The sequence below is a fragment of the Lissotriton helveticus genome, chromosome 8 (genome assembly GCF_964261635.1).
Source record: "Lissotriton helveticus chromosome 8, aLisHel1.1, whole genome shotgun sequence".
NCBI classification, from domain to species: domain Eukaryota; kingdom Metazoa; phylum Chordata; class Amphibia; order Caudata; family Salamandridae; genus Lissotriton; species Lissotriton helveticus.
The window spans coordinates 1,504,261,737-1,504,283,958 of record NC_136069.1 but is presented as its reverse complement, the minus strand read 5'-3'; the positions used below and the strand labels follow the sequence as shown (position 1 = coordinate 1,504,283,958).

The window sequence follows — 22,222 nt, the reverse complement described above, 5'->3', positions numbered from 1 at the left end:
CCGGTCCCGCGTGAGAGGCTGAGCGGTCTTCAGGGGAGACGAAAGGAATCGAGGATTCAGGCCCGTAGGGGGAAGAGGAGCCGCCCGGCCTTAAGGAGCCGGGGGGGGTCGGAGAAAGTGAGGGAGCGGGCGGGTGGGGAGAAACACCGTGCGCCGCTCTTGAGAGCAGGAGACAGGAAAGGGGTAGAGAGAAAAACACACGCAGGGAGGCACAAGGTTGCCAGATTAGGGAACAGGATAGCCAACAAGCAAGGTATAAGAAGGCATGTAAAATATATAAAATATATAAAATATGTAAAATATGCTGCCGATTAAAGGGAGGAGGGGAGTAGGGTGGGAAGAAACACACTCAATACAGTCTCCCTCGACCCAATCTAATACATATAGAGAGCACAGACAAGTAAAGTGCGGAGAGCAAATATAAGGTACTTATCTTGTGAGCAGCAGCAACAAAGAAGGAAGTCTACTGTGTGTGCATGGACTATATCCTCTCTATTGGAATGTTCATTCAAGTTCTAGATCTCTCATTGTTGCTGCTGTGAGCTACGCAATAAAGGAGATTTGCATAATCTTAGCCTCCGTGTCCTTAATAAAATCCAGATTTTCTGCCCAGCAGGCTGTGAAAAATCTAAATTGTCTCCTGTATAGCTGTGTGAGTTGTGGCCGATTAAAAGTCTGGCAAGGCTTTCAAAAGAGTCTGACAAAGCTAAATATTAACTGGCAGAGGCCAAGTCATTCTTTTCAGAATGTAGGCAAATCTGATGTTCAAGATTCTAAGTACAAATGTCACTTCCTTGCATGTGTTCCAATATTGTTACATTCTTTGTGAGCAATCTGCTCCACCAAGTGATTGAATTCGTATTTGTACAGATGTTTTAATACTGGAAGTTGTTACCTAGTTTGTGAATTTAATTAACTCGTTTTTGTTTTAGGATGCCGCTATTCCAGACAGGAATGGTTGGAGGCCAGTTCACTATGCTGCTTTCCATGGAAGACTTGGATGTTTGCAACTGCTGGTTAGGTGGGGTGCAAGTATAGACGAGGTGGATCTCAATGGGAACACTCCAGGTATTGTTCAAAGAAAGACTCTTTAGGCTCTCTATAAAGTTTTTCCTTTTGGTAGTCCACTGGTAGGAGAGATTGGAAAAAAACCCTTAACGAATCCAAATGTGAGATAAAAATGTAATGATTCCATTTACAAGTGTATCATTTAGATTTGCAGCTACTTACAAATAGGTTTGTAGAATGTATTCATCAACTTGTTTAAGCTCTTCACCTTAAGGTCACAAATGTATTTTCTTAATGTTTAGCCTGGCAAATTCAGTGTTGGAATTCATGTCAAATGTATTCGAATATTCTTCTCATCTGGGTAGGATTTGCAATAATTTAAATATTAGTGTTTTTTTCCGGATAAATACCGACACCCAGATGCACACTTCTTCACAACCTAAAATACTTACTTGCATCCACGTCCTTGTGTCCTCTATTTTATATACACATTATGAGACCATTAATATTTCAAACAATCCACTCCTTATGATTCAACTTGGAACTTTTTCTCTGCTGTGATGAAAGGATCCATTGAATATCTGTATTTGCTCTTTAGTGTGATTGAGCCGTTATATTTCTCTCATCATCTCTTTATTTGATGCTAGTTTACCTTGTTCTGTATGTTGTACTCTTCCTCGTGCCTGCAGTTATACTTTTTCATAGTAAGTGTTTCACCATTGATTCTCTGACATTTATTTTTTGGATTCAGTTTTAAATGAATATTTATGTTGTGATAATAAACCTGTCTTTATGATTTACAAATGCTTATTTGGTTCTGAGAGTAAAATGGCAGAAGCAAGTGTTCATTTGACTGTTTTCTCGTTCTTGGATCATTTCCTAATATTTCAAAGCGTATTTATGTAATACTATCAATTTTTTCTCTGAGAGACAATAGGCTTTGTTTTTCTTTTAATAAGAAAGGTGAGTGTTGTCTGATCTTGTCCAGGTGGAATATGATTCTTCACTTGCATTGTGAGAACAACCCTACTCTATGACAGCCATGGTCCTGAGATGCAGCACTGTGTGGGTTTGGAATCTGTGTGTTGGCATTTAATGCTATCTCAGAGTTAGTCAGCCTCCAGTTGTATCCAAACATAAATTCACAACTTCTTGTAATTTTTCGTCTTTCCGATGACACTCAACTGATCCTTACACTGGAGATCACACATCCAATATGTAAAAGTTCAAACAGTGCAGGATCTCAATAGCTATATGGAGAATCTGCAGTTCTCTTAAAATGAACATTTCAAAAACTGAAATCCTGGTTTTTAAGATCTGTACAGGACTGAAACTGATGAACTGAGGAGTTTGTGCTTGCCCCCTCATACTCAGTCTGCTAAAAACCTTGGTGTCATCTTCAAAAGTATCTTGACTTTCCACTAGCATATTCCTCAAGCTACCGTCAATTGTTGCTTTCTTCTAAAAGTGTTAAAAAGGTTCTTATCTTTATATCTCCTGACTATGAGAAAACTATTGTCCAGGCCACTTTTGTGGCAAGACGTGGGGCCTGATTACGATCTAGGCGGAAAGGGTCCCGTCGTCGAAACAGCATCGGATTCCCCACACTGCTAGTTACCGGTTCTCCTGCTGTATTACAATGTTGGCAGGTTGCTGGACGAAAGACTACCGGAGCACCGCCGATTCCGCCAGCCATTCGCTGTCCGCCCCATTGGGTGGCACAGTGAGCAAAAGAACAATGGATTAAAACCAGATCTGTTACTGGGTGTGAGTGATTGATTGATTCAGATGCTCCGTCCATCACCACCCCCTTTTGTACCGCTTTTGGCCGCCATAAGTGTGGCAGGGTATGCTCAGACGTGAGTCCCTTGCTCACTTTGCCACTGGATTCAAGCAAGCCGGGCTGAAGACGGCTGGAATGCCAGAAACCGGTCCTCGGAAGCTTGTTTCCGGTCCAGGGAAGACATGGCTTGGCAGTTCGGGCTGGACTGTTCCCATGAGGCACAGGGTCAGACTGATTTGCATATAGCCATGTCTGAACTGGGGTGGCAGAGTGGGCTAAAGAACGGTGATGGATTAAACCCAGATATCTTGACTGGGTGTGAGTGTTTGATTGATTCAGATGCTCCGTCCATCACCACCCCCTTTTGTACCGCTTTTGGCCGCCATAAGTGTGGCAGGATATGCTCAGACGTGAGTCCCTTGCTCACTTTGCCACTGGATTCAAGCAAGCCGGGCTGAAGACGGCTGGAATGCCAGAAACCGGTCCTCGGAAGCTTGTTTCCGGTCCAGGGAAGACATGGCTTGGCAGTTCGGGCTGGACTGTTCCCATGAGGCACAGGGTCAGACTGATTTGCATATAGCCATGTCTGAACTGGGGTGGCAGAGTGGGCTAAAGAACGGTGATGGATTAAACCCAGATCTCTTGACTGGGTGTGAGTGTTTGATTGATTCAGATGCTCCGTCCATCACCACCCCCTTTTGTACCGCTTTTGGCCTCCATAAGTGTGGCAAGGTATGCTCAGACGTGAGTCCCTTGCTCACTTTGCCACTGGATTCAAGCAAGCCGGGCTGAAGACGGCTGGAATGCCAGAAACCGGTCCTCGGAAGCTTGTTTCCGGTCCAGGGAAGACATGGCTTGGCAGTTCGGGCTGGACTGTTCCCATGAGGCACAGGGTCAGACTGATTTGCATATAGCCATGTCTGAACTGGGGTGGCAGAGTGGGCTAAAGAACGGTGATGGATTAAACCCAGATCTCTTGACTGGGTGTGAGTGTGTGATTGATTGATTCAGATGCTCCGTCCATCACCACCCCCTTTTGTACCGCATTTGGCCGCCATAAGTGTGGCAGGGTATGCTCTGACGTGAGTCCCTTGCTCACTTTGCCACTGGATTCAAGCAAGCCGGGCTGAAGACGGCTGGAATGCCAGAAACCGGTCCTCGGAAGCTTGTTTCTTGTCCAGGGAAGACATGGCTTGGCAGTTCGGGCTGGACTGTTCCCATGAGGCACAGGGTCAGACTGATTTGCATATAGCCATGTCTGAACTGGGGTGGCAGAGTGGGCTAAAGAACGGTGATGGATTAAACCCAGATCTCTTGACTGGGTGTGAGTGTTTGATTGATTCAGATGCTCCGTCCATCACCACCCCCTTTTGTACCGCATTTGGCCGCCATAAGTGTGGCAGGGTATGCTCAGACGTGAGTCCCTTGCTCACTTTGCCACTGGATTCAAGCAAGCCGGGCTGAAGACGGCTGGAATGCCAGAAACCGGTCCTCGGAAGCTTGTTTCCGGTCCAGGGAAGACATGGCTTGGCAGTTCGGGCTGGACTGTTCCCATGAGGCACAGGGTCAGACTGATTTGCATATAGCCATGTCTGAACTGGGATGGCAGAGTGGGCTAAAGAACGGTGATGGATTAAACCCAGATCTCTTGACTGGGTGTGAGTGTTTGATTGATTCAGATGCTCCGTCCATCACCACCCCCTTTTGTACCGCTTTTGGCCGCCATAAGTGTGGCAGGGTATGCTCAGACGTGAGTCCCTTGCTCACTTTGCCACTGGATTCAAGCAAGCCGGGCTGAAGGCGGCTGGAATGCCAGAAACCGGTCCTCGGAAGCTTGTTTCCGGTCCAGGGAAGACATGGCTTGGCAGTTCGGGCTGGACTGTTCCCATGAGGCACAGGGTCAGACTGATTTGCATATAGCCATGTCTGAACTGGGGTGGCAGAGTGGGCTAAAGAACGGTGATGGATTAAACCCAGATCTCTTGACTGGGTGTGAGTGTTTGATTGATTCAGATGCTCCGTCCATCACCACCCCCTTTTGTACCGCTTTTGGCCGCCATAAGTGTGGCAGGGTATGCTCAGACGTGAGTCCCTTGCTCACTTTGCCACTGGATTCAAGCAAGCCGGGCTGAAGACGGCTGGAATGCCAGAAACCGGTCCTCGGAAGCTTGTTTCCGGTCCAGGGAAGACATGGCTTGGCAGTTCGGGCTGGACTGTTCCCATGAGGCACAGGGTCAGACTGATTTGCATATAGCCATGTCTGAACTGGGGTGGCAGAGTGGGCTAAAGAACGGTGATGGAATAAACCCAGATCTCTTGACTGGGTGTGAGTGTTTGATTGATTCAGATGGTCCGTCCATCACCACCCCCTTTTGTACCGCAGGCCACTTTTGTGGCAAGACGTGGGGCCTGATTACGATCTAGGCGGAAAGGGTCCCGTCGTCGAAACAGCATCGGATTCCCCACACTGCTAGTTACCGGTTCTCCTGCTGTATTACAATGCTGGCAGGTTGCTGGACGAAAGACTACCGGAGCACCGCCGATTCCGCCAGCCATTCGCTGTCCGCCCCATTGGGTGGCACAGTGAGCAAAAGAACAATGGATTAAAACCAGATCTGTTACTGGGGGTGAGTGGGGAAAAGTTTCAGCACTCTGTCCATCATCTTGTTTTGTTTGCTATGTACGCCCTAAGTGGCCAAGGGTATGCCCAGACGTGGGTCCCTTGCTCGCTGTGCCACTTCATTCAAGCTAGCCTGGCTGATGAGGGCTGAAACTTTGAAGCCGGTCCCAGGATGCTTGTTTCTGGTCCAGGGAGGATATGGCCTGGCGGTTCGGGCTGGACTGTTCCCATGAGGAACAGGGTCAAGACTGATTTGCATATGGCTGGGTCCAAACCGGGGTGGCATAGTGAGCAAAAGAATAATGGATTCAACCCAGATCTGTGACTGGTGGTGAGTGGTTGAAAAGTTTCAGCTCTCTGTCCATCATCTTGTTGTGTTTGCTATGTTTGCCCTAAGTGGCCAAGGGGATGCCCAGATGTGGCCCCTTGCTCGCTGTGCCACTGTATTAAAGCTAGCCTGACTGATGTGGGGTAGAACCCCAACACCAGTCCCAGGATGGTCGTTTCTGGTTCAGGGAGGACCTGGCCTGGCAGTTCGGGCTGGACTGTTCCCATAAGGAAGAGGGTCAACACTGAATTGCATATGGCTGGGTCCAAACAAGGGTGACTTATTGAGAAAAAGAACAATGGATTAAACACTGGTCTGTGACTGGGGGTGAGTGGTTGAAAGTTTCAGCACTACGTCCATCATCGTATTTGCGACCGCCTCGATGGCGGTATGGGGAAAAACAGCTGTCAGAGGGCACTACAGACAAGGTTTCCGCCGTTCGGATTATGATGTACCTTACCGGCAAGCCAACTGTGGTGGCAAAACTGCCTCCTGAGTCCTCGAAATCGGAGGAAATGGAGTGCAAACTCACCCATTTCCTTCTTTTCCCGTCAGTCTCTGATCTGGACCCCTCCGTCAAGGGCCCCTCTTCACAGCAGCAACTTGACCCCGAAGAAAACGAGCCCATTGGCACCAAAATCCAGGTAAATCAGTTTGACACCTTTCTCCCATTGTCTGGACTGGGCACATATTGTCCACTCCAGCAATGGAAAAGTACCCTTTCAAGGTATTTTTCAGATGTGTCATGCTTTTGTGTAAGTTTTACACTTGTTTAGTCAAAATGTCCACACCTGCATCAACATATGAAAAAATATTTTTCAATTGCTGACTATGTCATGTGCCAGTCCCCACCGTTAGAAACACTGCCGCTGGCCAAGCGGTGACTTCGGAATACGCCGAGCGAAAGACCGTCAACTGAATGGGGTACTTTGGACTGCTGTGGCGGCAAAATGGTGGTAAGACCGCCAAACTCTTAATCAAGCCCTTGATTACTGTAACTCTGTTTTTCTTGATCTCCCCAAAAACACAAATCACTGGTTACACATGATCCAAAATGTAGCTGCCTACATTTTGCTCATAATTAGGAAATGTGAACCAATTTCCAGCCATTTGCAACACAAATCTCTGGGCCCGATTCGTAAGTGCATTCTGTGAATACCATGAGTAGTAAGTTTAGGATTTTGTCGTAAGTTAGTTCTGTGAATCGGGAAAGTAGTGTTTTTCCTATTGGCCCTTCTATATCTCCGACCCCCTCTATCTTTAAGACAGTCAGAAATATACTGGAATTCCTTACCCACCGAACTGTGTGACACTGTTTTTTTTATTGCAAGAACATACACATTCCACTTAGCACTTTTCAAAACTAAGGTACTATATACAAAGTTAGGAGACATTTCTGACTATCGCTGGGTAAATCTCTACCCCTGGTTCTCTTTAGAATGACAGTTAATCTCTGACAGATAGTTACTGATTTATTTTATAAGAGTTTACTGTCTGTTGCTTAACATTGAACTTAATTAGGCCCCTTGCATCTTTGCCCAAGCTGCCAGTGTAATAAATACTTCTGTAGCAGTGACAACTTTAGAAATTAATTCATTAATACAATAACTTTGGTATTCTGTGTCCACTGAAGAGGGAGCTGTCATCTTTATCACATTAGCTTATAAAGCTTCCGCATTTACCTATGTGAGCAATTATAAAACTCTGAGAGCTAACAAGTTAATATTTGTTATAATCCCAATTGAATTTACCATACAAAGTTCATATTGTTTAACAAACCAAAATGTAATATATACTTAAACACAACATAAAGATGGATCACTGTACAAATAAAACTCCAGTCAAATGTTAGTACTGAATTTAAGGCCATTCAAAGAAACCTAAAAAATCTGCAATGTTCTTAAAAATCTCATTTAATTCATGCTCCAAATCTTGAAAATAAAAGTTTAAATAATAGGGCACTTCTTCATTTCTTACAAGACACCAAGGGGTCCATTAGGACTGGCGGGGGCAATCCGCCCGCCATCTTTCCCTGTATTCCCCCCCCCGCCATATTAATATGGAGGGGAGGACCACGGCGGAAGAAAACACCGCCCGCAACTTTTCCACCCCGGTCGCCTTGCGGCCGGGGCGGAAAATGTTTAATATGGTGGCGGTGTCTATTAGACACCGCCAGCCATATTACGATGGCAAGAGTGCAATGCCGCCACGGAAAGGCAGGCGGTCTTCACTCTGGGGGCCACCCAGAGTGAAGGTGAGTGGGGGGGTGCACACGGGGGGGGTACCTGTGGTACCCCCCTTCTTTTTCATTTCCAAAGCGCCAGGCACCGCGCGGTGCCTGCCGCTTTGCAAATGAAAATGCTGTGATGTATTGTCAGCATTGTGGCGGGCGGTGCAGAGAGCACCGCCCGCCACAATGCTGAGAATACAGGATGTGCCCGCCACTGTGGCGGGCACATCCTAATGGCACCCCCGGGCCGCCCGCCATCCTAATGTGCCCCCAAATGTGTTCTGTCTTTTCAAGATGTATCCCTCCAATATAAGTTTCATTGTGATTCAATATTGGACAGATTCGGGAAATTCTGCCAGAATTAGGATCACAAGAGTAGATGTAACACTAGGCTGATTTCTTTTCTGATGCAGATTTCAAATAATTTGCTGATGTTAAAAAGCCCAGAAGGAGGAAACATGTTGGAATCAGTTCAACTTCACAGATTCCATAAATTATTCCCTATTCCATAGTGAAAAATTCATAATGGACCAGTAATACCACAATCCTGAGTTACCCTTCCCCACAGTATCAATAATTTGAAGTGCGGCATTACCAATGTGGTTTCCCACATTGAGGACATAGTGTGCATACTAGTTATTCTCATCAAAGTCCAAAACACATTAGTTAGCATAATGACTAAATAAGATATTTGAAAAAATGTTGGGTAGTTTTCCTGTAGGATAAGAAGAAATTGGGTACTTCAATGGAATTGTGTCCCTGTACATAGTGGATGGGGACATTGAAAATGGCTCATTAACTGTCGGATGACTTTCAGTGGGAGAGTGAGTAAAAATCTGACATCTGGCTACTATCAAGTTGACACCCAAAAGTGGAATACATGGAATGCACTATTATACTCTTATTATCTATATCTGATCTTGACTTAACGTACTGTGGGCCAGATTCACAAACTGCATTTTGTAGTACGTAAAGTAGTACTAGAGTAGTTCTACTTACTAGAAAATGCAATTAACAAACCTAAGAGTGTAAATCGTCACCTACACCTCTTCTATGGGAATACAGGTAGTGGCTGGATAAAGGGACATACTTATTACTAAATTGGAAGGGTTTAGGGAGGAATAAGACAGGGAGGGCTAGGGAAAGGGTAGGCAGAGACATGCACCACAAAAGAATATGCCCATTACTATTGACAGATGGCACACTTAAGTTATTACAGGGACTATCCTAAGGCATTGAAGATCACCAGTAACTAACTAATTCTTTACCCCCAATGAAGTCGTCCTCGTCATAGTAATGGCACATGAAGATGTACCCAAGTGCAAAAATCACGCATGACACAATTAAGTGCATACGAATCATACATATATTTACAACAATTAATTAATTGCTGTTTGTAACACCACTTTACCAAAATTGTTCTCAGCACGTGAGAACAGATCCATTTTTTAATGAGACAGAAAGGTTTTCGAAGTGGCCCATGTAGCTGCCCTACAGATTACTTGTAAGGAAACTGTAACAAAGATACATTCCAGGAAATCCTAGTATGATTGAAGTAGGAGTTTATTAGTAAATAACTCCACCCAAGCGCGAAGCGTCCCTTCAATGGAAGACCAAACGGTGACTGGCAAACGTCGTTGGAACCTCCATTGAACTGACCCACCACGTGTGAGTGTACATTTAAAACACAACAAAAGGGAAGCGGATCATCTAGCAGGTGATTACCATCTGCTACTAACCTACCTCTCCCCTCCTGAGGCGGAAAGCCGGGAGGTCTCCTTACTTTTCTTTTGGCTGTGTAACTCTGTTCGTGTATTTTAATATTGCCATTTTTAATTGTGTGCCTTTTGCAGCTCGTGCTCGCGCTTGTGTTCAAAGCGTGTAGGAGCACAGCGCTGCCTGCCACTTGATCTCCCAGCGCTTGTAAGCGCTTCGCTTTCCCCCCCTCCCTTGCCTGGGATTCTGAGACCGCCCTCGGCTGAGTATTGACGCCGAGGGCTGGGATCTCATTTTGGCCGCCATCTTGGGGGTAGGACTATTCACCCTCGCGCTCTAGCAGCGCTACAAAAGGGAAGCGGATCATCTAGCAGGTGATTACCATCTGCTACTAACCTACCTCTCCCCTCCTGAGGCGGAAAGCCGGGAGGTCTCCTTACTTTTCTTTTGGCTGTGTAACTCTGTTCGTGTATTTTAATATTGCCATTTTTAATTGTGTGCCTTTTGCAGCTCGTGCTCGCGCTTGTGTTCAAAGCGTGTAGGAGCACAGCGCTGCCTGCCACTTGATCTCCCAGCGCTTGTAAGCGCTTCGCTTTCCCCCCCTCCCTTGCCTGGGATTCTGAGACCGCCCTCGGCTGAGTATTGACGCCGAGGGCTGGGATCTCATTTTGGCCGCCATCTTGGGGGTAGGACTATTCACCCTCGCGCTCTAGCAGCGCTACAAAAAGCTCACCCTCTCCTCCGCACAGCGGACGCGATCAGCGGCCGCGCCGGATCTGCGCCGGACTCGTGCCAGAGTCCTGCCCGTCTGCGCCCGTCAGCGTCCCGGAGGCGTTTGGCGTGGCAGGTACTTCTGACCACTATGCTTTCCTACTCCACTCAGGAGCTCCTTTCGCTGCGCAATCGGAATGTGTCGTGTCTGTCAGTTTTTCCAGGCCGATATAGGGGTAAGCATAAGTGCCCTGTTTGTCTCTGGCACCCTGTCCGCTCACTACCTTCCCCTGTTCCTGTTAAGGAGAGTGGCTTAAAACATCATTGCCTACTCCTCAATACGAGGTCGTTGCATCGTCACACTCAAGAGATCTTTGATCTCCTGTCAACGACTAGTCCCACCTGCTTGATGCTTACGGAGACATGGACCAATGATTCCTCCCACCCGGACATTGTGGCTGCCATTCCCACTGATTATACCATCTATCGACAGGATAGAGACAAGGGCAGGGGAGGAGGAGTTGCCTTAGTTGTGAAGAACTCTCTTTCGTGCATGGTCACGCATACTCACACCATCGAAGGGGCTGACTCATTAGCTTTTACCATCTCCCTATCGCCGCAACAAGCACTGAAGGGCCTGATTGTCTACAGATCTCCGGGCCCAGTGGGTTCCTTTCTTGATGATCTCCAACAGGTCATGTCGGTCCTTGTCCTGAGATCGGAGCATTGCTTACTTGCGGGAGATTTTAATTTCCATATGGACGACCACAATGACCAAAATGCCATCAAACTGTTAGATCTCGCATCCACCCTGGGTCTCTCCCCTTATCTTTTTGGTCCGACCCACGATAAAGGCCATACACTTGATCAGGTTTTTTCCACCATACCTATCATGAATGTAACACTTCTGCCAATCGTTTGGTCTGACCATTTCCTTGCCCATTTTGAAATACCTTCTACCTTGGCCTCCCCGGCTAGCGCCACGAGACAGCAGGGCAGCAGTTATAGGGCACTTCATCGGGTGTCCCCAGATATGCTCACTCATGCTCTGGATGATCACCCTGTGGCTTGTACTGGGGACTTGGAGAAAGATCTGGAGAGCCTGCAATCCTGGCTTCTGGCCAGATTAAATGAGCTCGCTCCCTTACAGTCACCCAGGTCCGCTGCTCGACGGGTTTCTGCCCCCTGGTTCACGGAGGAATTAGCCCATGCCCGTAGGCAATGTAAAGTGGTGGAGCGGGCCTGGAGAGTCCAGTATGAGCCCGAGGCCAAACAACGGTATAAAACCATGATGAAGTCATACCATGAATTAGTCCGTCAGAGCAAGAAACGGTATCTTGCCAAAAGGATTGATGATGCTGCTAATTCCTGCAAGGAGATCTTCTCAATCGTGCGCGAATTTACTAGCCCCCGGTCCATCTCCACTCAGGGTGCTCCAGCGGAGACCTGGGCTAACACTATTGCCAATTTCTTTACCACCAAAATTAGGCAAATCCAGGTTTCCTTTTCGCCGAAAGCCCCAGATGATGTGTCTGTGATGCCGATCGAGACAGCGTCTCTGTCTCCCTCAGGCCCAGCTCTGCTTGATTTTCCACCCCTCTCGGTTGCCACATCTTTAGCCTTGATGAGGAACCTCAAGTCGGGCTCACCATTAGATCCGTGCCCGGCAAAATTTCTGGCAAAAATGGCAGATGCCATCAACCCCATAGCCAATCCCATTCTTAATTTATCCCTGAGCGAAGGCTTTCTGCCCCAGACCTGGAAGCAAGCCATGGTCATCCCTCTGATTAAGAAGCCCAATCTGGACCCAGAGGCACCCTCCAACTACAGGCCAATCTCGCTCCTTCCAGCACTGACCAAGATCTTGGAGAAACACGTGCATAGCGTGCTTTCCAACTTCCTGGAGTCCAATGATTTACTTCATGAATCCCAATCGGGCTTTCGCTCCAACTTAAGTACCGAGACGGCGCTCTTGGAAGTCTCGGAGATCGTAAAAGAGGTGCTGGACATGGGAGGCAGGGTGATGTTAGTTATGCTAGACCTGTCGGCGGCGTTTGACACCGTCCCCCATGAGGATCTCCTCACCAGGCTCCGTGACATCGGGCTAGGGGGGACGGTGCTCAACTGGTTTTCTTCCTTTCTGGCCAACCGCCGCCAGACGGTCTGGGTCCCACCCGGATCCGCCGAGATGCCGCCATTGGGAGTCGGAGTGCCTCAGGGCTCTATTTTGAGCCCCACTCTATTTAACATCCTTATGACCCCTCTGGCGACATTGGCGGAGTCCTATGGGGCCCGGATCGTCTCTTATGCTGACGACACTCAGCTCCTTTTCACCTGTCGCAAGAGCGAAGAGTTCGATGGAGAAAGGATCCGTGAGTGCCTTGGGGCTGTTTTTAGCTGGTTTTCACATAACAGCCTTAAGTGCAACTCGGACAAATCCGAAATACTATTCTTCGGATGCCCATCAGAACCAGACTGGCAAGGATGGTGGCCTGCCGACATGTTCCCTCCCACACAGTCCTCTAAGTGGGCCAAGAACCTGGGAGTTAAAATTGACAACGAGCTTTCGCTCAAATCCCAGGTTTCCACTCTTACGGGAACATGCTTTGGGATTCTTAGAATGTTGCGCAAGTTCTTTCCCCTGCTTTCGGAGCAACATCGGAGGATCACTGTTCAGGCCCTTATAGGGTCCAGATTGGACTATGCAAATGTCCTATATCTGGGCTTGCCTGAATATCTCCTCCAACGTCTGCAGGTCACCCAGAACGCTGCTGCGCGTGCCATTTTTGGCCTTCATCGCCGCACTAGCGCCTCTAATCTCCTTGTATCCCTCCACTGGCTTCCGGTGCGGAAGAGGATACTGTTTAAGGCCATGACTCTTGCCCATAAGGCCTTGCATGGCAATGGCGCCAAGTATCTCCAGAGGAGGCTGGACTTCTATCGACCTGCACGTTCCCTCAGGTCAGAAGCCTTGGCTTTGGCTCGGGTACCACGCATTAAAAAGGCTCGGCTAGGCGGCCGGTCTTTTAGCTTCCTTGCTCCTCAGCTATGGAACTCGTTACCGTTGTCCCTGCGAAACACCTCAAATCTGCTTGTCTTCAGGAAAGACTTGAAAACCTGGTTGTTTGCTGGATAATTCTTCCCCTCTTTGGGCCCTGTTCTGTTACTGTTATGTTTCTTGCTCTTTTCCATGGTCTGGAGCTCAAAGCGCCGGGACACTCCTTTGGAGTAGCCGCTGCGCTATAAAAGTCCCATTTTAACATAACATTTTAACAAAAAAGGACCCAAAACATTATTTGTAATCCAGCTCAGAGCTGGGAAACAACCAGCACCACACTTGGCCAACTACTGATACTGCAACTCCATACCATAGAAAATGATGGCGGTGGGGATTTCAAATAAAACCCCATAGGAAATAATGTTAAATGAAATAAATTACTCAATCTGGTTAAACATATCAATTAATTACATTTTATGTTAAAGAAACCTAAAGCCTAAAATAAAACATTTATTATTTTATATTAAAATGTTTTAATACTTTTTGCATTTAAAATGTAATGCAACATAATTGTAAATGTAATTACATTACTTTCAATTAATTCTGTATCTCACTTGAAATAGTTTAAATGCATGATAATATCTATTTTTTACATTAGGTAGAAATTTATTTTTTTAATAATCTTCAGAGACATAATTTTATTTAATATATTGAAAATAATAACATTTTAATTAAATATGGTGAAAAGTAAAAATGTTTATTAAACTTAAAAAATAGTAGCAATATTTTATGTAAAACATGTTGCAGCAGTATTCGCTTAACTGTGGTGTAATATTTAATGATTTTAAATGTAATGAATTAAATCAACATTTATTTAATATTTATTAAAGAAAAAAAATCCCTCTTAAAGTAATATGATTTTTGAAACCTTTATTTATTATTTTATCATTCAAGAACAATATTATGCATAACACGTAACTTTTAGCAGTAGCAAACAATGATACTAAAGTTAAACATTTATATTTATTTGTTATATTATTACAAATTGCAAAAACCTATGAATTAATTTAAATTGAGTTAATTTTTTTAAAAAAAGATTAAAGGTACATTTATTTTTAAAGAAAGTATTTTAATAACATCTTTATCATAACATAGTATTTTATTTTAAATCATATTTACATTTTTTAACGTTAAATTAATTTTATACATATGTATTTAAAAAGTAGAAATAAATTAATTTAATTTAAAAAGTATTTTCTATTGGATTCTATTTAATGTCCCCATCTCTATTATTTTCTATGGGCTAATGTTGTAGTATCATTGGTAGGCCATGTCCGGTGCTGGACTTACTACTGCTCCTTTTGGCTATTAACTTGAACCAGTAAATTTGGCTCAACCCTCTGTTTCAGGGGCAGTGGAGACATGTAAGACTACACTTTGAGTAACTTTACACTCGCAAATTGTGAATAGCCAAAAGCAGTAAAGTTACTTAAAAGTGTCAAGGTTAGCTCACACATGTAACTTAATCACAGGTAAGTTATCTTTGTGACTAGCCCCACATATTTATAGATGATACCCGAAGGTTCTATTTCCAAGGTTTGGGAAATATATATGGTAAAGGTGGAAAATAGGATGTGCGAGTTGGAGTGTAGAATAAGGGAAATGAATGGGAATGGGCAGAGTAAGGTTACAGTTACGTTCACGATGTAATATTGGGTTAGTAAAACGGACCTCTGTTGACAGCTACTACGTTTTTTTTTCTGCATAAAAGCATGTTTAAAACATTACAAATTACTTCAACTATTCTCAATGGTAGACAGTTAAACCCAAACTCCATAAAAATCTTACTTTTAGATAGTTATTTTCCCATATATCTTCCCTTTCCTTCCAAATTGTATTTGATTACAACCAAGTTTAAATAGTCTACGTACACAGTTACGGTAGAAAAGTACTGGTCAACCTATACACCTGCCCTCCTTCCCACCTTAAGCCTGATGATAGCCTGCAGTCCACTTCATGCTGGGTCCAAAAGAGAGCAGATAGATTGCATGTCCAATTTATAGGTAGTTGTGTTGGCGTTTCCTGACCCTTCAGAGATAGCATTTTGAATTCATGGATGCATTTTAGAGCTTCAAGCCCTTAAAAGCTGAGTTAAGAAATTACGACTATAGCGAGAATTTATACTTTTCATCCATGCTTGGTTGTTTTGACGTGCTCACTGATCATTTCAGAACGCCAAAGTATTTACATATTTTATAATGTCTAATAATGTTCTCCTTAACTGATAAAGCAAAGTATTTATAAGCATAAACGTGTAATATTGTTCTCCTCTATTCCCTAGAAACATATGCGGTGCTATTGGCCAAAAGCCTTTTGTGTTTGTCTTGTAAATATTTCCTTGTAATAGATTTTCTCTGTTGAAGATTGCTCTAGAGTGAGCCAGACGCTAGAGAATGAAGTGTGTACTGGAAAACATGTGCCATATTTAAACTGTTGATGTTCAAGCGAGAACATTGGATTTGGACATATTGAAGTTCTGGCATACATAGTCATAATAGAAGCGTGACTACCAACCAGCATTGTGTAGGTCATTTCTCTTACTCCGTCTCCCCTCTCTATTCAGTTTGGACTGTTGAAGGTCTATGTATGCATATCATTACATGTCGATTACAGTCTATCTTTAATTGAAAGCACCAGAATCATTGTGTTTGTTAATCTGGATGTTGGGTGAATAGACACTTGAACTTGGTTCTTGTTCTCACCATGAACTGAGTTGTGGCAGCAAAAGAACTACCACATTGACATCGACTTCCCCTGCAAGACCAAGTCAGGTTTGAATGTTAGAGATTTTTGGCCTATTCCAGTGGGCACATATTAGGGTTCTCAATAACTAATTTCCAATTACAAACCTGGCTCTGGAAAGCCTTTAATTACAAGATAACTTCGTATAAGTAATTGCTAAAGTCAGAGTGCCCTCCACTAAAGTACTACTTTAAATACAAGAGAAGCTTGCCATCAGCTATTTATATTATTCAAATCCATGGGGATGCTGCTGGACTAAAAGTAACAGGTAAGAAATAAGGGAATGCTATTCTACTCCAAGCATTTCCGCACACTGCATTGAAATTAAAATTCGCTCTGGTTTACATACAGCACTTCTTATCGTAGTTTATCTTTTCCTTTTTTGTAACACTGTAATCAGAGAGTAAAACTAAGGATGGATAACAACAGTGGTGGGTGGACAGATCCCACATGCAAGTTATACTCCCCATATCTCAGCAGCAAGTGAAGCCCCTGAAAAAACTCCTCCTGGATGCTGATCAGGGTAGGCTTGCCCAGAAACTGTAGTCAAGACTATCACAAACTTAAATAGGGGGTTCCTTTCCTGTCGCTGATTTAGTAGTAGCTTGTCAGAGATTCTGTAAGAGGTACCATTGGAAAGGGGAGGATCTCTAGTGGATCGTGCTTGGGGATCGCTGCAGGAGGGCAATCCATAAGCAGAGATCCACCACTGGACACCAGGGAGGGGGAAGTGGCCCCTTGGGCAAAGGCCTTGGCTCCCCCCACATAATTGTGGCCATATTTAGTCTTTCTGACACCCCCAGGGGGGCAGAAAAAACACTATATACCAGGGATTATTTATTGGGGAAATACTTAGGGGTGGGAGCTGCCCTAAATAGTCATTGTAATGCCCCCACCTCTCCCCAAAATTGCCACAGTCTTTCAAGTATTTTCTTGCTCTGTCATTCTGTGTGCCTCTGCTGGAATATGGATTGCCTGTATGGGTTTTGGATGACAGAAGGCCGGGGAGCAGGACTGGCTCCAGACAGTCTAGGTAGGCCAGGAAAGGGATGAATAGACCTGGGCTGCAATTGGGGAAGGGGGGGGAGATTTCCTTGCACCTCAAAGGGCCTGGTCTGCCTCGGACCATGCCGTCTCCACCTCCTGCCAGGAAGTCACACCAGAGAAGGCAGAACTGATTCTGGCTGGGCACAGACACTCTCTGCCTAAGAGATCAAAGGATTTTGGGATATAAATATTGGGGCCCACACCCCTGAACTTTAGAACTCTTTTGGACCAAGAACACTGTCAATAAGAAGAGCTGGTGAAGCTGTGAGGAGGAACTACCACTTTGCTGTGTGGATTGCTGTGTTGATCTGCAGTGGCTGCTTCTGAAAGGACTGGACTGGACTTTCTGCAATCTACTTTTGTGAGTTTCTCCAAGGGCTTGAGGTAGAGCTTGCCCCCTGTTTAAGAAGTCTCAGGAACAGCAAATACTTCAAGCTCTTCTGCCCTCAGCACTGGGGACTGTGTGTTTTGTGTTGCAACAGAAGAAAAAAACAACTTGACGATGTCTACAATGCCGCTGCCGACTTCGTGTCCTGAAGGCACTGCAGAGGGCACCACCTCAACGCCGCACTGTGACCCTGGTCTCACCGACAATGCCTGCTGATGCCGCCGATGCTCGCACCTCGACCTGTGGGCACGGCACTCTGCACCCCCTCGCGACGACGCCTTAGTATCCCCGATGCCGCCGCTCCACACCGAAATCTACGCCGCTGCTTGTACCGTGGTTCAAGGGCACCGCTCGTAAAGTTACAGGACACACCGTCCTCATCCCGCACCGCAGCCTTGGCCTACCGATGCCGGCACCATCGACTCCAGACAACAGCGCTTTAGCAACAACTCTGCCCCTGCTTGCACTGCGACCTGCCAGCCCCGCGACGAGCAAAGCATTCACTTGGCACGCAACCCCGGTCTCACCGACTATGCCATCTGACGATGCCACCGAGCGCTGCTCGTACTGTGACCTGAGGGCATGGCACACCGCACCGCTGCACTTCACACCGCAGCACCCGATGCCTGTCGACGTCAGTGCTCCTGACTTCAACTGAGAGGAGTTTGATCTGCAATGCGTGTGACTTCAAGGGCCCGATGACTCCTGCACGGACCTCCGTAACCGACACCTCCGGAACCGTGCTTTCGGAAGCTCAACGAGAGGTCGCCGGCGCCCTGCATTTCTAAAAGGTACTGTTTGCGGGTCTTCCCGACACCGTAGCTGGCCCCCGACACCGCGGTCAGCCAGAACTGTTTGAATTTGTTTGCTCACGATGCCGTGATAGCCCCAGACAGAGCTATCGGCATCAAGGAACTGGTTTTCAAGCATATTTTGATAACTGAAGACTTTTAAGTACTGTATTGTGGATTTTTATCATTTTTGGTCTTGTCTTAAGTATATCAAAATATTGGATATTTTTCTAAACTGGTGTGGTGTCCATTTGTAGTGCTTACACTGTATTACTGTTGTTTATGTGCAAATGCTTTACACACAGCCTCTAAGATAACCCTGACTCCTTTGCCACGTTTCCAAGGGGATGAGCAGGGGTTATTTTAGGAGTGTAACTCCCTTATCCTCACTAGAGTAGTGGTGTCCGCCTGGCTTTGGCACATACCCTAGCCTACTAAAAATCCAATTTCTAAACGGGGCAATATTGGGTGTGCCCATTAGGCACCAGGGAATATTGTTTTATTAAATATAAAATTGGGGTGCGGGCTGCCCACTATGGGCATGCCAGTGCCCCCACCCAGCAACACAAAAGGGGTTGTCTTTCGGCCCCCAACCGGGAGGCAGATGGGGGTTATTGCCCCCGGGTGGCAGAATGCCCACTAGAAACTAAAAATGTATTCTTTTTTCTAAAAGAGTGGTGGAGGCTGCCCAGAATGGGCAAGACAATTCCCCCAACCACAATTATAAAAACAGAAGTCATTCTGAGCCCCCATGGGGGCAGAGAGTCCACTATGCACCAGGATTTTTTTGTTTTGAATATGTATGGGCGGAGGCTTCCCAAAATGGCCCTTGATCTGCCCCCACGGGGGCAGAAAGCCCCCTAGGCACCAGCGATATGTTTATGGGCATGTCAGGGAGCAGCCTCTTAGGCAAGGGTGCCCACCTTTTTTGTGAACACATTTTAGCTGCTTCTGTCCCCTTAAGGGCAGATCAGTGAAATGTTTATGCTCCTCTGCCCCCAGGAGGGCAGAATACCACTAGACACTAGCAAAAGCTTCTGTGTGTGTGTGTGTAAACTGGAGTTTGGCTGACAGTCTGTGTGTACTGGCGTTTGGTTGGCTGTGTGTGAACCTGCATTTTGCTGGCGGTATATGTGGACTTGTGCTGAGCTGGCAGTGTGTGTGAACTAGTGCTGGGCTGGCAGCGTGCGTGGACTGTCGCTTGGCTAGCGGTCTGCCTGGATGGCATATGTCTGGCAGTAGGTGCGTGTTAGACTTGGCCCTTTTTGCAGGGTCATTCCTGTACTATTTGCCTTCCTCCTGGTATTTTTTCTGATCTGTTGTTGGTGGTTTTAGGACTTGGACACTTTATCACTGCTGTTCGGTGTTAAAGTGCATGTGCTCTCTATGGTAAACGTGGTAAGATTGGTCTACTCCTGTTTGGCATATTTAATTTACCTATCAGTCCCCTGTAAAGTGGTATCTCATATACCTTACTTGGTTCTGAAGGACGCTGGGGTGCCAGGAGGATCTGCCACAAAGGACTCCCTCCCTGCTGGAGGGCCCTGTGAGCTGGCCTGCCTGGGCCCAGCTCTGCCCCTTGTGACCTTGGACTCAGCGTGTGGCGAGCGCTGGATTTTCCCCCTGCTTTCTTGAAGCTGATTGCCATTGCACTGAAAAGTGCACCCAGCGCGAGAAGAGTGCTGCCAGGTCCTTGTGTCTTGTCTCCAGGGTAGAGCGCAGGACGAGCACTGTGATTCTCCCTTCATCGCGTGGAAATCATGCCAAGTCATGGAGGAATGAGAGGGGTGAGCTGAGGGAAAGAAGTGCTCTCCCTCTCCCTGCTGGCAGTTGCCATGCTGAAGAAGCTGCCGAACCTGATGGAGATTCCGCTCCGTAGTCCAATAAGGAACTGGAAGCCAGGCAGATGTTGCCTGACTGTGGCCGGAGCTTTGTCCAAGGAAGCCTGATTGCGGTTGGGGCTTGCGGAAAGGAGAGAGCCGCAAAATGGAAGGCAGGCGCGCCTGAGCCTGGTTGAGGGTGGGGATGAAGAGGGCAGAGCCAACAGGGACTTCGCTCCGTACTCTGCCGGTCGCACCAAGGGCTTTGCCGAGCTTCGGCGGGTTGCCGTGACGACAGAGAGGCAGTCCTCTGAGAGCGTAGCTGATGAGATTTAGGAATCATCCCGGCTCCTGTTTGATACAGCCACCGGCTGTGAGCTAACTCGCTCAGCCCCCACGGAATGGTGAGTGGGGCTGGGCTTTCCTGCATTGAGCTCCGGCCGCCATGGGGGTGGGAGCATTATTGATTTTGAGTCAGGGCAGAGGAGGGTGAGCCAGGTGTTGGCTTCCCTCCCCCTTCAACGACCAAGGCCGCCCTGAGTGACTTTTGTGTTGCCCTAAGTTTGGGGGCAAGAATCGGTGTTCGCAGCTGCATTGCCGTATCGCAGGCAGCTGCTTGATGGACACACACAGTGGGGAGAACCCTGACATTTGGACAAGGGCATTGCAGGGACGCCCAGGACGGGGCCCCCGAGGAGAAGGCCAGACGGCCGGGTGTTCACCTCTCTGTTTTGGGTGCGTAATGCACTAAGGTGATGTGTGCACCTTAGCAGTGATTACGGTGCCCTAATGATGGGTTTGCGCCTAATGCTTCTTACTAAGATGCCCTGATGATTATGACGTATGCCTAATGTGTTTAGGATGAGTGCCTTATTGCCAGTAGTTGCTGGTTGGTTTCCCTAACTGTGATATGATGGTTATGACAGTGGCCCGATTGGCCCAGTAGTGTATATAATCCCTGTAAAGTCATACCAAGTGCCAGATGGCACAGTGTATATATATGATTACGTTCTAAAGTGTTTTGTGAGTAATTGAAAGGCTATTTTTGATATAACCTTGTGTAGAGTTTTTTGTGGTGTGTCTAGTATGTTGCTGCTGTGTGATTGTGTTGCACAAACGCTTTACACATTGCCTCTGGGATAAGCCTGACTACTCTGCCAAGCTACCAAGGGGGAGAGCAGGGGCTATCTTCGGTGTGTAACTCCCTTGCCCTGACTAGAGTGGTGGTTTCTACCTTGCTTAGGCGCCAGCCCTAGCCAACCATAAATCCCATTTCTAACAGTGTAGATAGCATTTGGCTGGCAGTGTGTGTGGACTGTCGCTTGGCTGGTGGTGTGTATGGACATTGCTTGGCTGACGGTGTGGCTTGCATGGATCCTCCAGTGCTTTATTACACAGAATCGCCTGCAAACCTAATGTTTTGCTAAAAAGTCACTATGGGATCACCACGCTGGCAGAAATACCCACCACTCAGCGTTCCCCTAGGTTTTCCGATAATAATTATACCACACTTGTGTGGGTGCCTAAAGCAGAGAACCTAAAAATGTATAAAATGAAAATTGAGGTAAAACCAAAGTGGGTTCAAAAGGGCAGTTTTTTTTCATAAATTTTTAGGCTGACTCTGCTTTGTGCACCCACGCAAGTGAGGTATCATTTTTATTGGGAGACTGAGGGGAACACTGGGTGGTTGGAAATGTGTATCTGTGCGGTGATCGCACAACCTTGCCACACAGAAATGTAAGAAAAATGTGACTTTTTAACTAAATTTGACATTGACAGGGGATTCTGGAAAAGAAAACTTTGAGGGATCCATGCAAGCCACACATCCCTGAACTCCCCTGGGTGTCTAGTTTAAAGAAATGTCTGGGTTTGGCAGGTTTCCCTAGATGGCTGCCAAGCCCGGGACCAAAAACGCAGGTGCCCTCAATCGTTCACAAAACAACCTGTTTTTGCAAGATATGCACCTGGGTTTTTTGTTCC

At 46.5% G+C, this 22,222-nt stretch overlaps 1 protein-coding gene across 3 annotated transcripts in view; it reads left to right on the top strand.

Annotated features, from left to right (window-relative positions):
- Window positions 1–22,222, top strand: part of ANKRD42 (ankyrin repeat domain 42) — a 322,945-nt gene that overhangs the window by 191,904 nt on the left and 108,819 nt on the right. For all 3 annotated transcript variants that reach the window (XM_078656238.1, XM_078656237.1, XM_078656239.1), the window contains exon 5: window positions 933–1,068. In XM_078656238.1, coding sequence (XP_078512364.1) covers window positions 933–1,068 — 136 coding nt within the window. The remainder of the gene's footprint in view (window positions 1–932; window positions 1,069–22,222) is intronic.